The 16,420-nt window shown below is 42.8% G+C and overlaps 1 protein-coding gene across 5 annotated transcripts in view; it reads left to right on the top strand.

Moving 5' to 3' along the window:
• The window catches only part of dab2ipb (DAB2 interacting protein b), a 128,585-nt gene that overhangs the window by 47,760 nt on the left and 64,405 nt on the right, over positions 1-16,420 (top strand). For 3 of the 5 annotated variants that reach the window (XM_062412761.1, XM_062412756.1, XM_062412758.1), the window contains exons 2-3: positions 4,811-4,932; positions 12,334-12,452. In XM_062412761.1, coding sequence (XP_062268745.1) covers positions 4,882-4,932; positions 12,334-12,452 — 170 coding nt within the window. In that variant the 5' untranslated portion in view covers positions 4,811-4,881. The remainder of the gene's footprint in view (positions 1-4,810; positions 4,933-12,333; positions 12,453-16,420) is intronic. The other 2 variants (XM_062412762.1, XM_062412757.1) reach the window with 1 other exon arrangement.

Consider the following 16,420-nt stretch of genomic DNA (forward strand, 5'->3'; position numbering starts at 1 on the left):
GAGCATCCTCACTAATTAACAGTTGGCTAATGAGTCTTGGTGACTAACACAAATAAAATAACCGTTAACTTGCAAAATATTGATTATTTTGCAAGTTATCACCCCTGTCCATTTGGTTGTCTGATAGAAGCGACCAGATTTATGAGGGTGTGAGATTTAGTGCATCTTGATCGAATTTAAGGGGTTGATTAAGCCTTGGCTGAGGTACGGGCTCTATGCTGAGTTCCATTCTAGGCACCTATTGCGATTGACACAACATTTTTGACTGATTTAGCCAAATCAGCCGATCAGCCCAAACAAGAAAGTCGTAAACGTGTGTGTGCCTGTTTATGCCCAATTAGCTTGATTATATTGAAAGAATGCTTCAGCCAGTCTGTACGCATCATTTTCTGAACGGAAAGGCAGCTACAACACTCTAACTGTGTATGTTATTGCACGCCTTGTGGATGACGCATATTTTCAGTGATGTGGTGAAATAGAAAAACACTGTGGTCCATTTCCACTAGACCATAGTGTCAACACAATTGGTGCAGTGTGTAGATACTTTCTTTTGCAGGCTCATTAAAAGCTTCGTGCAACAACTTGCTCACAACAACCTTTGTGAATTCTCTCTGTCATCATGGAGCCTCTTAACCAAGCCAGCTCCTCAAGATGAATGATTATGAAGCAGACCACTCCAGGCAAAATACAAATGCGTGTTTTTAAAATAAACACAAATAAGGACTTTATGCAAAATGTTCATTATCACTTCATGATTCACTCGGTGCTATCAGTTGCTTCTCGTCTGTTTTTCTAACAGTTTTTGTGACACATCACCACCTGAATACCCACTGTGCGGTGCCTCTGCTCATCTCCTGCATGAATCAGTTATGCTTCATTCATCCTGTTTATCTTTTGCCTCAACAGCAACTGGCAAAATGTTCAGAATATTGAATATTCTCAGTTTTCAAAAGTGGAAGAAGCTTTGAACTTTTTCTGCCCCCCCGTCCTCATCCACAGTTGGAACTCTGCACACTGGAATATCCTGTGTTGGCAAGGTCTGAGGGGAAGGGAAGGTCTGGCACTGGTCACTGGATGGAGTACGCCTTGGTGGGGAAACATGCAGTCTGACTTTTATTAGTAAGAAAATATGGAAGGCAGCAATAAGGAGGTGGATAAATAGAAAACTTTCACAGTAGCTCCCCCCCAACAGTTACTGCTTCACTTACAAGAGTCTACACAAGACAGGAGCGCAACAGAAAAACAATTTCCAAGGATCTTATGTTCTCGTCTGCATAAGTTTGTTTGTTTGTTATGTTGCAGAACTATAGAACATTTACTGAACTGAATTCTGTGAAACTTTGTGACATGGCCCAAGATAACTTTTTAGTGCAGATCCAGAACAATGGAGAACCCCGCCCAATTTTTCTCCATCAGTTTTTCTGCATCGTTACCCACAGATTTACTGCAATCTATGGCGGTTGCGGGGGTGCACTTGCACTCACCTGTAACATATTCCGACTGACAGGTACACACACACACATGCAAGAGAGACATGTATTGCATGCCACTTGTGTGGACACGAACACAACTGCAGCTGAAACCATGATGTCTGACTGTATGGATTGTAAAAACGTTGGATGTTATGCTGCACAGAGTGACAATGCAGGTTAAATCTCATATTTTTTCTCTCTGTTCCAGCACTGTCTTACAAAATTAACCATGACCAGACATTTTTTTCATATACCAAGTGAAAGGACACATGTAAAACCACTGGTTTATCTCACATATAGTTTTATTCTCCCCACTTAAATTACCTATTAATAAATAAAGAAATCACAGTCCTAACAAGAACAACTTTAAACATTTGTTTAACTAAATTAACCAGATACAATGTGTTATTTTGAGTTTAGGATGCTATGGTAGATGTTATTTTTTCTGTTTACATTTTTGACAGAGTTAAGCTCACAGTTTCCCCCTGCTTTCGGTCAATATGCTAAGCTATGCTGTTATGCTACTATGTGTAACTTCACACGTAGCGTAGAGATGAGAGAGTGGTGTCAACCTTTTCATGTACCTCTCAGCAAGGGGATTATTTCCACAACTATTAAAGTGAAGTTTAGTCCTCAAAGAGACACATTCGCTCCCAGGCTGCTTCTACCTCGACCTCACACATATACTCCAGCACACACACAATATTCTAGTAACTATTATAGGCAGCTTTAGGCCCCCCAGGGCCTTCACTGGCACTTCCAGGGTCTCATTAGCCGACTGTGAGGAGGGCATGAGTGAGGGTGGAATCAAGAGGGATTGCTTTATTTGTGGGTAAATGTTAATGAAGGGTAAAGAAGATTTCTAGGGAATGTGTGAGGGCAAAGAACAAAATCAAAAGGTGAAATGAAGGGGTAATGACAGATGAGGATTTTATGTGATGTGACGTAGAAGATGAAGACAGAGGTTTGAAGGGAATCATAATTGGAGTGCATAAGAGAGGGAAGAAAATGGATTGGTGAAGGAGGATGGAAATAAGTGAAAGGAAGAAAGGTAGAGAACTGTAATGACACTGAGTGGAGTGAATACCTCCGTCAACAGCCGGTAGTTAGGCTACATACGTTTTCCTCTGATGAGGGTGTTTTCAAACGATAAAACAGTGTGCCGGTGTAAACAAGTGTAAAAGGGAAGCACTTGTTTGTTAGTTGCAGAAAGAGCTAGGCAACAAACTAAATCAACACAAATGTAAGCAACTGTATCATTAAAAAGCTGTAAAATCAGACAGTAGTTATTAAGCGAGGGGAATTTTTTGTCTATGCTTTTGCAGAGAAGCGTCTCACGCAGGTGATGAGAAATGCGCAGAAGCAGGCACTGAAGTTTCATGCAGCAATCAGTTCATGACTAAATGTGTGCTTGTGTGAATGTGCTGCGAGTGCCTGTTAAAGCAGCCAGCTGTGCACAAGTGGGGAGATTTCCATCAAGAAATTAGGAGTGAAGGGTGAATCTGATGAAGTTGAGCACAAACACTAATTTGTGAAGAGAGAAAGTGAAATTCACACTGGTGTCTTAATTGTCACCTAAGATTATTTCCTGGAATGATTTCCACTTCATTCATTTTATTGTCATGACAGCAGATATTTCATTTCAACCGTATTTTTACTGTTGCAATGAGGGGGGGCAGGAAAGGTTAAGAAGTTTAACATTGTAAACTTCTTAACATCGGCTTGGAGTAATACAACATTTTTAAGCCTCTAAGCTGCTGATGGTGATTGTGAGCTTACAAAAACACCTTTTTGGTTTGGAATACATCATTTCCGGAACACAGTGAGGAAATGTCTAAAAATTTGATACAAACGTTCACTTTGACTGAGAGGAACTCATAGGATTTTGTTTATCTGAGGTCAAGGTCCCTGTGACCTTGCATCTCTTTTGTCTTGCGATCTTAAGAACGCAAAAAGAGAATCCTTTCAAATATGCAGAGCTGTCTCTCTGTGAGTACACTGAAGTTAAACATATGAAGTGTCAGATTGTGTTTCCAAGTCCAGACAAACATTAGTTTTGTATCTGGAAGCACAGGCGATCAAAATGAATTTGAAGGCATATAAGAGCCTGTTGTGTTTAGAATCCAGAGACGTTACATACCCAGTGACTGAATGACCAGTTTGTGGGGAGCTCCCAATAAAATAAAACAGTCCTTATATATAAATGATAAATTCAAATTGTAGTTTTTGTTTTTAAACAGGATTTGTTTTTTTAATGTGATTTCATCCTGAGTAAAGTCACACTGCAACATTCAGTAATTTCATTCGTTTTCAATGTTGAAGGCAGTCGTAGATCTGGAACATGACCTCAGAGATGTAATGACCACATGTGTTTCACAAAGGCCTGTGATTCGCCATTATCATAGCAGCATATTCAGGCCTAGTCTGACAGATTGTGTCATTGTGTTTTCTAAACTTTCATCATGTGTAAACTGTCAATGTGTCACAGTGTAGGTATCACTGTGGCCTAAAACCACCTTTTATTTATCATGGGGTAAGATCAGTTCACAACAATCTGATAATCTGCTCTGTACCTACAAGCTAGCACTCAGCAGTGATGGCTATCAGAAGTCTGTAGGGACTTGCTTGCTCAACACTAACATTACTCACGGACATGTCCAGATTTGCTGCTCCCACACATCTGCACAGTGCTCGTTCCCATCTGAGGCTGCGCTGTACTGTGCCACACACACACACACACACATGCACGCACACACACACACACACACACATGCAAGATAAAAAGATAACACATTCAGATAAGTTCAGTAAACAGGGAAGAGATGAGAAGATCAGGAAGTGAAAGCGCCAGTCTATCACAACCTGAATGGGCTAATTTCATATATTCATGGAGGAATTGGTAATAGGATGCAATCCGAAGAAAACTTCTCCAAATCAAATTTTAGATCAAGAAATTTGTGAAAGATATATCAAGCCCTTTTTTAACTTCCTTTGAAATGCTTGTCTTTGTCTCTGAAACCAGAGGGGAACCAGTGAGACTGGTTCTGCACAGAGCTCATAATTATACATACCCATCTAAATTATAACTTTGCATATAAAAAAAGTATAAAAACTTCTCCTTGCGTCCCATTTTTACTTAGAACAAGGTGTCGCCTGGCTTTATCTCCATAGTTCAGGCACAGAAAATAGAAGTGGCGAGTAGTAACGATCTCCTTGAAGTCTCTGCAGAATACCAAATAATTGTATTCCCCAACATCTTCATCCACTTGATAATCATATGGTATCTATTTCACAATGCTAAAACAGAATCCATAAAGTAAAGATCTCTCTATTTGCAGAGTCTCCTCCAGAGAGGACCGGACGCCGACGCAGCGTGCCAGGCGGCTCCTCCGACAAGACCACACCCACCATGGAGGCGACGACCGCGGCCGCCACACCTTTCAGAGTCACCGTGAGTACTGTGAGTGGGTTCTTATGGACCATCTGTGTCTTTGTCCTTCTATTTGTTTTACTCTCTTGGCTTTCCTTGTTGTCTCCGCATTAGTTTGCCTTAGGACATGGGTGGGGATCCTTTTTCCTGTCATGGGCCATTTACATTTTTATAATATCCTTTGTGGGACACATAATAAATGATTGAACACATATTGAGCTGCTTCTCTTTAGCAAGCATCTGATGTCAGATGGTAGGGATGTGGATGATGCCACTCACAGCTGGTTTTAGCCAAAGTTCCTCATATAAATCCTCAACTTTATGTAGTGGCATGGTTGCCCACCCCTGCTTTAAGAGTTTGTTAGTTATATAACATGGTTTACAGAAGCCTTGTCTGGCGTCCAGATGGATGTGTGCCAGGCTGAAACTAATTTACTTCAAATATTGGAACAGGATCTTTGATGTTTGGCTTCTGAACGTCTTGCGTCTACACATCTCGTGCTCAGCCCACTATCCCCCTCTGACTTCTAAGATCCTGTGTGATTTTCACACTGAATATTATTCACAACCTGCGCAAACATTCCACACCTGTGCACTGCACACGCAATACCATCACTCACTCAACTACAAACGCACCTCTCCATCGCACACACACGTACACACAGAGTGGTCCGTTTGCCTGACATCTTGCTCTAATTCCAATCCAGACTGCTTTCGGACATGGTTAATTCAATAGATAAACAGCCAGTTAATGAAGCAAAGAAATATGCCATGAGTCATCAATTTAAAGCTAATTAGCAATTAGCAGTGCACATTTTCATAAATAAATAATGAGCGGGGAGATGAAGACCCGCAGGTGAACTGTAAACAGTAGATGCTGGGCCAGCAGGGCCACAAGCTCTCAGTGCTCAGTCATCAGCCTTTTGTAACGGCTCAGCAGGTACAGTAACGGGCCAAGTTAAGCCCTAAAACACCTTGAAGCTGTGTCTCAATTCAACGGCAGCATCATGCGGCGGATCCGGTCTAAGTAGCCGGCGTCAGCTGTATCCTCTAAATGATACGGTCTGGTCTTCCTATGGTGTCACCATTACATCCGTCGCCTACTAACAAAGCTACAGATGAAAAAGTTCTGCTGTTCATTAAAGATGTTGAAAAATGTTTACCGTTAGCTATTTGGTTAAGTACTTACATTTAAGAATACATTCTTCTGGCGTTTTCTCCTTGCTTTTTGCCGCGCTTTCCTTCTTTGAAAAATATTTTGTCAATGGAGCACAAAGCATAATGGGATATGCTGGGCCGGGAAGGAGGAAACCTCTCTTTTGTGGTGGTGGAAGGACACATTGTATCTGTATCACATCGCTTATATAACAAAGTGCGACTGTAGTTTTCACATAGCGCGCATGTGTGTAAAGTCACTGCAGGGAACATGACTGTCCTGTCGATTGCACTGAGCACTGGAGACCACTTATACAAATATGCAACAGTGTTCACCTTCAAACTTCTATTTCCAAATAATGTCCCAGAGTGCGGTGAGGGATGATGAAGGACCGCCCACTCAGCTGACTTCTCTGACCTGCCACATTTGAAACAAATTGTCCACACTTCTCAGTGTCCACACGCTCATTTGTTCGTAACCACCGCCACAATATCGACACTGATCACCACATAATGACATCCTCCTTCGTAGCCTCACTCATTCGGTCCTTCCTGACTTCGCTCGCTCTCTTTATCTACACCGACACACAGACAAACGTTGTCATCAGATACATGTGTAAAGTCAAACCGGGGAAAAACAACATCAATGTTCATCGCAAACAAAACTCACAGTGGTGACTATTTGCATATAGAGCGGGGAAGTGAGATGAGTCAAAGATTGGATATTTTCAGGATGCATTTGGCACCTGTGTGAACACACGTACATGAAGCTGAACACTCGGATCTCTAAAGACAGACTGACGTTAATACCAGGTCTGAACATGGCCAGAGTTTCGGTAAAAGATAGTGCTCAGTCTAACACCAAAGTACGATACCTCCACAGATAACTACTTGACTTGATCTGCCCTTTGAAATTTATATCGCTTTCTTTCTTTTAGTGTTAGTACCTTTTCTGTTTTGATGACTACATTTTTGCTATTTTGACTCCTTTATTTATAAAAACAATGCAAATGCAGTCGCCGAACAGTTTTTATATGATCAGGAATGTATTAGAGAGGGAGATGTAGGAAAGAAAAGAAGATCAGGGAGCTTGTAGGAGACAGACAGGGTCAGATGGAAGGGCTAAATATTGATTAAGTGTCTTTTAAGCAGCTCCTTGTACTCTCCAGGGAGGAAAGAGAGAGAGAGGAATACTACAGCAAAGTCATCCTGTCTCTATCACATGACCACTTTACTTGCCTCCTGTCCTGCACTTTTCCTTACACTGCCCCCTTCTGACATGGGATTTTATTGCAGCAACTTATGTTTTCACCAACATCTCTTGAATACAAACTAGTAAACAAATTATATGTGATTAAAAATGTTTAATTCGCAGATCAGGTTGGATGAAGAGAGGGACAGGATGTAGGCCCATTTGGCACGCAGAAGTGTTCGAATGAAATCAGGAAGACGAGTAGACAGGCGGTCGTATTCTTCTTCTCCTCCTCTCCTCCTGCATCTCCCACGTTTAGCGATGACAAACCTCCCCTCACTCATCTCCCTCCAGTAAAACAGAGTTGCAGTGACATCTAAAGTACCCCTCCTAGGCCTTGAGCTAAATCTGTCAAAATGTTTTTCTCTCATGTTCTTTGCAGACTGGGTTCAGTGTCTACACACACACACACACACAAATGGATTCAACATGCACACACACGCACATGCAAAAGCACATCCTTTGGTGCCTCTCAAAAACTATTTCTCACCAGCAGGCAAGGACGAAAGCTAAACTCTTGGCAAAGCCTCATCTCCCATGACCAATTCAAAAATAGTAAAAGATTGCATACATTAAATATAAAAGTTATTATTTACTACTTTCTCTTTTTTCGGGCTTATTTAAAGAGCCTAAAAACAAACCTTATCAATGTCTGTCAGGTCCACGTCCCGCTGACTGCACTAAAGCTAGCTGGATTGATTCTCAATAGTGACTTAGGTCCTTATCCAATCTCCCCCTGACCCCCCCCCCCCCCCCCTCCTTCTGAGATAATAGCAGGGGGTCTAATTGGACAGGTATGTCTCTTGTTTTCATCAGCTTGTGCTCGAGGAGGACAAGAGAGCCTGCTGATAGTCCAGGCACTGATTCTCTCAGCCCCCCATTAAGGAAGCCTGGAATTGCCAAGCCAAGGGGAATAGAATTAACTTGTTGCAAGCATTTGCTTTAATTTCATGAAAAAAAAAAGACATCTAAAAAAAAGAGAGAAAAAAGCACAACGATAAAATTGAGCTGTCCTCTTGTTCTGACTTAATGGGCTTGGACAGGCCGGGATTACGATCAAGTATGCGCACACACACACAGATGCATGCGCAGAGGTAACACATCTGTACTTTTGACGAGGTAACATAGTTAATATGAACAAACACATTATTTTCACTGTCATTTATGTCCCTTCACAACCAATCATAGGGTCTGTGAAAACCTGGATGCATGTTGATTTATTTTGTTCCATCCCCTCTTTCCTCCTAATTAGGTGTCAACCGTGGAAATGTGGAATAATTGAAGCCCTCATCCATATTCACAATAACACGTGACACTGTTATGCCCCCTGTGCGCAGGCTGTAATTGCCTCGTCACGCTGCTTTGTATTAGTATGTGTTTGCACCATGCGATGTAAAAGAAGTTACAGCAAATTCAGTAATTTTTACACACCAATATCAGAAATTAATTGAGCCATCTCATCATATGTTTATGGCTTTTATTCAACCAAGCATCACTGGGGAATTATAGTTCTCCTATGTGTCATTAACACATTTCTTCAACACACAATACAACAATGACATAATGTACAACGTCTCGTTAGGTGTCAGTTTCCATTGTGTGCGCCGGCATCACCGGCCGTGCTGCTTTTAAGAACTGAAAACGAGACATGGGAGTAGGGAGATGTCAAACTCTGTACATGAGTGTGTCAGCCGTCACTTTCCTGATTCACAACGACCGATGTCATCTGCTTAAACGAGTGCTGATCAGAAAATAAACCAACAGGGAGGAGGAATTCTGCCCTCTGCAGCTGGGGCCCTGCTCTGCTGATCCCTGAGCCTCCGGCGTCCTCGTTGCTCGTTTGCAGAACCTTATCCCCTCGTTTTTGTTTCATTCTGCTGCTTGTTTCTATCTGCCACCTCCACATTATGCCCCACTTTTTCCATTTATCCTTCTCCTTTATCTCACACCCGCCTCCCCTGGAAGGAACTGGTCTCACCTCTATTTCCGTCCTCAGTCTCTCTGTCTCTCTCTTTATTTGTCTCCTCGCTTATTGTTCCTGTTGCTCTTCCTGTATGAGTAGGTGCCAAAGGCAAATTAAATGCAAAAACGTGCCGTGCCTCCCTTGGGGTTTAATCTGGTGTTAATACAGGCATCAATCATCCTTACTGACTGACTGTAAGTGGGGGAATTGGCTGTTCATATCTGCTGACCTTCTCCCTGCAAGAGCATTGACAGGCAGATATGATTTCTCTTCACATGCACTTGTCGGGTGAAAAAGAGAACAATAAATACAATATAATCAAGAATAATTATAGGCCTGGGACCGGGTACCTTTCTGGCTCTCTCGTCTCCTCCTCCACCCACTCTTTAGAGTCCATCCATCAGGGGAAGGAGAAAAGTAAAAAAACACACAGAGAAGCCATCAGTCCACCTTGCCTACAGGGACGCGTTTCTGTGGATGGGAAGCATTTTAATTTTGAGAGCTGTGAATATGCCAACAACAGCAGGCACAGACTCTCGAGGGGCTAAAGGGAAGAGGCAAGGAATTATGATGAATTTGGAGGGGATTGTGAGTGATGATATGCTGAAATGAGAAAAGATGTGTGCCAGTGTTTGTGCATATGTTTGGGCGTGGGTGATTGTTCTACTTCATCACCATCGTTGCCATTCAAACTTTCAAGCCTCTCCATGAATTCTCTTGTCATGTTGTTGAAGGAGGTAATCTGAGGTCGTGCTATATGCAGTCAAGGGAACAACAATCCCATTTCAAGTGCCATCTCATATTTATCATTATTCAGAATGGTGCCTATGCTGATTTGTCCTCAGGCCAAAACGCTCAAATACACGTGTGGCGTTAATAATGGGTTTAAAGGGTGAAATGAAAGTTTGATTCAGAAAGGGGTTGTGTCACTAACAGGTCTTTTTTAATAGCTTATAATTATAGTGACTAAATCTGATCTATTATGTAGACAGTAGCCACTGATGATAATGATACATGAGCAGTTTGATTTGTCAAATTTTTTGTGACAGTAACAGTTCACCCCATTTTTAATAAAAAATAATTAAAACCAAACTTACCTGAAAAAAAAATGAGCATTTGAACAAACACCACTGTAATAAAAACTACATAAAATTATTGAATGATTACTTAGACTTTTTAGTTTGGTCCATGTCCCATCCCCTAACATAGGAGGCCCGGTTTATGACCTTTACTGTAGCCAGCCACCAGGTGGTGATCAAGCAGCTTTGGCTTCACTTTCGGGAAACTGTCACGTCATCCATCTTTACAGTCAGTCTATGATCTTTCCTGTTGGGAATAAAAACTCCCACAGCCTTTAAACTCTTTCAAACACAGTCTCGCTGTTTTAGGTTCGTCGTCTCTAAGCCCGAACTGAGTTATATTCACAGACTTTAGAAAGCTCCCCCAAGAGCCAGAAAAAAGATTATACAACTGCTTCTACAGGCTGAGGAGTCGTCCCCATGTCTACTAAACTTAACTTCATGTGCATGATCGATGGAGGATGCCTTAATTTATTCATTTTGTTCTTGTTTTTCAACATTTTTCCCGAGCTGTCTCAACACCATATGAAATTGGCTGTAATATTTAGCAGATGCAAATACTTCCTCGATTTCCTATGAGCATTGCATTGCGGAACAGCACTGGAAATAAACAACACGCTAAAAAAAAAATCAAGATTTCTTTGGGAGAAAATGAAGTATTAACTGAGTAAATGTCAGTTTTCAGTTAAGCATATGGTGCGAAACTGGGACACAGCTATTGATTCAGGACACACACACACGCACCCACACACACACACTAATGAAAGATTGACACTGTTATTGGCGTGAGCTTGAATATACCGACATTAGCTCGTCTTTGTTCCCTGCTTGGAGTGCTCCCCCGATGACAGGCGTCGTTCGTCAGGAGGCAGCGGCTTCCTCTGTGATCAGCTCGCAGCCTGTCTGGAAGTCACTCTCTAATTAAACCTACTCCATTGTTGCCCGGGGCGACCTATTCACACTGTAGGTGGTAATTATACAGGTCTGATGACGGCGGAAAGAGGTCTCATTTTTGTCGCCTGTCACCTGTCTTGTGGAATTCATGTAATAGAATGACATATGGTTGACGTCACTCGAGTTAAACGAGTGCCTTGACTGCACTCTTACCTTTTTTAGTCTGTTGTTCAGCCTGTGAATCAGCTGCCCTGTTGTTGGCTTATAATTAAAGTTGCACCCGAGCCTGTTCGCTATCCACTCACTACTTTTTCTCCTGCACAATGCGCTATGTCCTCTTCATGCTGCCACCTTGGCTTCCTGGTCATCCTTTTCTCATTCCTCTTCTCGCTTCCCCTCCTCCGTGATCTTCTTCGTCTGCATGGCCAAGACGACCGGGGTCCAAAATAAACTTAAACAGCATCCTGAGATTCCTGCACCACATCTCATTTTGGTTCATGTGCTCTCGCTCCTTATGCCAGCCGGCAGTTGCCATGGCGACGGCGAGGTGCTTGGGGGAGTGCGATTGCAGATGTTGGGAAGGAGTAAACACACAGACCCAGACAAAGGAGGAAAATTAGCAAACTAATAAAGGGGTGTACCCGCTGAATTAGTTTGTGAAAATAATTACAAAACACTGTATTCAGAGGTCACAAATACAGACACAATTGGCGCTGTTATTGTGCCAAAAGTATTTCCTACCGGCTTTTCTTCTGCTTGTGCTCTGTTGGAATCCTCTTTTAGTCACGGTCCTGTGTGTGAATGTGCTTGATGTTGCTAGAAGTTTTGAATTCAGGAAATATTGTGCGTCTGACCTTGTGCTGGCTTCTCTTGTGAACATGGCTCCCAGCCTGATATGAAAAATCTATACCCATTTGTTTCTCCTTTTACTGCTCGTGACCTCGGGCCCTGCGGCAGGTAAACGTTGGTATTAATGTATTCTGTCCCGCTGCCAAGTTGAGAGCCAGTGATTGACGTCCCTGAGACTCTCCCCAGCTGCACCTCGCAGTGACACCGCTGTATTGACTGTCTTTGTCTCTCTCCATCAGGGGTTTCTGAGCCGGCGGCTGAAGGGCTCGATCAAACGCACCAAGAGTCAGCCCAAACTCGACCGCAACTCCAGCTTCAGACACATCCTCCCCGGCTTCAGGAGCGTCGACAATGACAGGTAGGGGTTCGCTGGGTGCAGCTTTGTTTTGCTCCTGTGTTTGTCCGCCGCCTTCCATTCCGGCGCCTCGCTCCTCCTGATGGCTGGTTATTCAGGTCACAGTTGACGTTTTTGTGTTGCGTTGTCAGTATATTGTGAAAACCAGCAAATCCCGACTCTCCAATCTGTCACTTCTAATGCGTCTCGCTCTTTACTCTCGTTCTCTCACAGAAACCCATGACGAGTCTCCTCTCCTCTGTTCTGTCACGGCTTGTCTCTGCAATATCAAGGTTGTAACCTACTTACGCTAAAGTAGGAGTCTTTTGCTTTGTCTGGCCATCTGGACAAAGCAGTAGAATTAATATAAATACTGGTCGGAATAGAATGTTTCCTCGAAGGGAAAAGTAGAAACTTTCAACAGGTTGGATTGTTGTGTGTTACTAACCAATCGCTTAAAAAGTAATGCTCTAACCAAGCACATGTCATTCCTTCAAAAACGAATCAGATAACCAGAACATTCTTAGTTGGATTGGATGTTTTATTTAAACACACCACGTACAGCATGTATGATAAATATATACAAGCAGCATGTTGGTATTTTGGCTCTATTAATAAATACCAGCTAATGCTGTTGTGGTGATTGACCTGAGATACAAGACCTGTGGCTACAAACATTTCCCTCTGTATAAATTATAAGTATTTAGACTTGTAGTCGATAGTGGATTTATGTCACTAGATATTTTGTTTACATGCAATTCTTGATCTCTTTTTTCTGGTCCTTATCGATTCCGAAGACAGAAACACAAATAAATAACAAATATTTAACCTGAATAGAAATAGTTTCTCCTATAATCCTCTCCATCCACTGCCTCAGAGTCTAAACAGTACAGATCTGGGTTGGGTCTCCTGCTCACGGCTCTACAGCACGTGATAGTGTGTTTAGCTTCAGGCTGCGATAATTGCCCATTTCTGATTGAGTCTACTAATTTCCTCAGAAACTCGGCCACTTGGCAAACATTGACCCTCGCCTGACCATCTCAATTTGAATTCCAGACCAGGCCGCGTGGATCCGTAACCGCGCCTCCTGCTCACCCCTCTTTTTTCTTTATCGTGATTCCATACACGGGCGAGTAACAGCCATCATTCCCAGTGCCTGTTTGTAGCGCATCTGGAGAAGAGCCAAGGTGTCCATCTGTGGTTTTAATTAATGAGAATGCTGCATTTGAAGAGATGTTCTGCTTTTTTTTCTGTGCCTCTCTTCTCTCTCTTAATGAGGCATTAACATCACTGTCAGTCTCTCACAAGAGAGAACGCTACCAAGTGTTTAGCGTGGAACATGGCGAACTCTGCAGTCGTACAAAATGAGCTCATACCTCCTCTTCGTCCCGCTGTCTTTTCTCATTCTCTTGCCCATTTAAAAAAATGTTTTATCGCTTCTATCATTCCAGCTTCACCTCTTTCTGTCCATTTCCATCTCATCACTCTCCAATTTCATCACGCCCTCAGTTTCTCTATTTTTCAAACAGCGGAACGCTATCCTAAGCTATCAGCATTTATGTTTCACTCTTCGATAAAGTGCTCCGGGGAGACGGCAAATATCGGACAGGAAATTGGAATGTCCAGGGGGCGGCTTATCTCACCTGGATTAACACACATGCACACACACCTCACTTACAAATGCACTACCTGACTCGTATATTTAATGATCTCCATACACAGTAAAGGAAGAGAGAAATGCCATAGATATCAGTTTGTGTGTGCGTGTGTGTGCGAAAAACAAGTGAGAACGCATGTAAAGGATGCAGAACAAGAGAGTAATGTGCTGAGAGCGGGAGTCGGTGACGCTCCCTGGCAGCCTGGGAGCAGTCTCCCCACAGGGCAGAAGACACAGCAGAAGAAGAAGACGGGCAAGGGAACTGGCAGAGGTAGAGAGGGAGGGAAAAAGAGACATGAGACAAAGTAGGGAGGAGGGAAGGAATCCTTTACCCCCAACCCCCCCTCGGTGTGCAGATGTTCAGCCTTGAATATGAAAGACGCAGTGGAGCGCTTAACAGCTCGAGCGCTGACCGCTGTTGGATCTCGCTGTATGGGAATAAAAGTTGCATGTATCTCAGTTTCATAATCATATTTGTTTTGCGCAGCATCGTGTTTTACGTGTCGATGCTCAGTCTGTGTGTGTGTGTGTGTGTGTGTGTTTGCTGTGATGACATTGTTAGGCCCCGTGGCCTCAGGTGGTCTCAGGGGCGAGACCTGCAGATGGGGAGCAGCTGGACGTCCAACATGAAATATTCATCTGTGTTAATCCGAGGCTGGACACTAACTGAACACTCCTTATCTACATAGCAAAGCAGAAACACATGGAATGCACACCAGCACTGCACACAGAAAAAACAGTGATTACATTATATTTGCGTCATAATATGAATATGTAAAATCGGAGACAAGTTTTTTCCGGAACGGAATATTTCTGGTTTCTGTTTCTTGTTTAATCATACACAGGCTTTGGTGGCCCGCAGGTAAACAGTCTGTGCGCAAATTAACAGAAATGCCATTTGCTTCATGTATTTGCATTCATACACAGATGTTAATAGAGATGTCTATTTGTGTTTATGTGTCCAGCATTCTGTTAATGAGGTCGGCAAAAAAAAGATGGCAATACTAGTTACCAGCTAAAAGACTCACATACGCATTTCTTTAAGCTCTTTGGTTCACTTTAAGAGACCTTTATTTAGACATTTCAGTTTAGACAATCAGCGCTCTGCAGCTGCAAAGACACCATTTGGAAAAATGTAGGCTATACTATGTGTTTGTTTCAATACAACCAAGTGTCTCTGTGCAGTGGTCTGTCATTGTTCGGTGTGCTGACCGGATAATGTCCTCTGTCCTGTGTCTTGTTGCTCTCATCTGCTCTGTGTTATTTTCTTGTGTCGGAGATGATCTGACCCTCACTGGCTTCTGCTCGTCTCATCTGATCAACTCCGACCTTGACCGGACACACTGATGAATATCACAGTGGGTCGAACGTGTGGGCTTTTAGTATGGGTACGCAGTGCACTATGCCATCTTATTGTAATGTTTTTCCAAAAGGAGTCGGCAGATGTTATTCAAATGGAAGTTTTTTCAGATACAAATTAATTAATCACGATAAATAAGGCGTGTCTTGTCTTGGCTCTATTTTAGTTTGATATAGTTTTATTTAAAAAGCAGAACATGTACATACACATTTTGAGCTGTGTTCGATGTTTTTACTGGTTGAGTCCGTGTTTTTCCGTTGTATCATACACAACCTTGCTCATTCCCACCGCTGCTCCCAGCCAATTCCACTGATTGCCAATTGGTGGCGGCAACATGCAAAGAAGCATCTCTGTGTGCCAATAGAGCAGTGAAGTGTGTTGGCAAGAAAACGTGAATAATCCAGTAGTATGTCATATTCAGTGCTGTTTCTCATCCTCTGTTCTCTGCTGCTGTCCTCTTCACAGCATAGTCCAAGCAAGAAAATTTTTTTTTTTTGTGTGTGTGTTTGTTTTCTGTGTGTTTTTAGCCACACACATACACTCTCAGTATCTCTCTCTTTCTACCCCTCACAGACAGACAAACCCACACACTACATACAGTCATACCCAGTGCGAGCTTCATTGAAAGCACGCGCACACACACACACACACAGACACACACACACACCTACATCCTATATCCTATTAAGACAGTAGCCTCGCTCCATCTTCCTGTCCATCCAGTCCCTCACTGTGGGATCATGGGAACACTTGTTTGTCTGGAGGTAGTTGCTACAGGAGTAGTTTGATGTAGCTGATGGTTTGTGATTATGTCTCCTTGTATGCATATCTCTGTGGGTTTTGTGTGTGTGTGTGTGTGCGCCTGCTTGAGTAACTGCAGCTCTCAGCACTGTGGGCACCGGTGACTCATGCGCCTTTATGGAACGGCTGCTTCAATAACACAGCAGGGAAGCCTTTTTTGCCGTCACTCTCAGA

This window comes from Platichthys flesus, chromosome 19 (assembly GCF_949316205.1).
Source record: "Platichthys flesus chromosome 19, fPlaFle2.1, whole genome shotgun sequence".
Classification (NCBI taxonomy): domain Eukaryota; kingdom Metazoa; phylum Chordata; class Actinopteri; order Pleuronectiformes; family Pleuronectidae; genus Platichthys; species Platichthys flesus.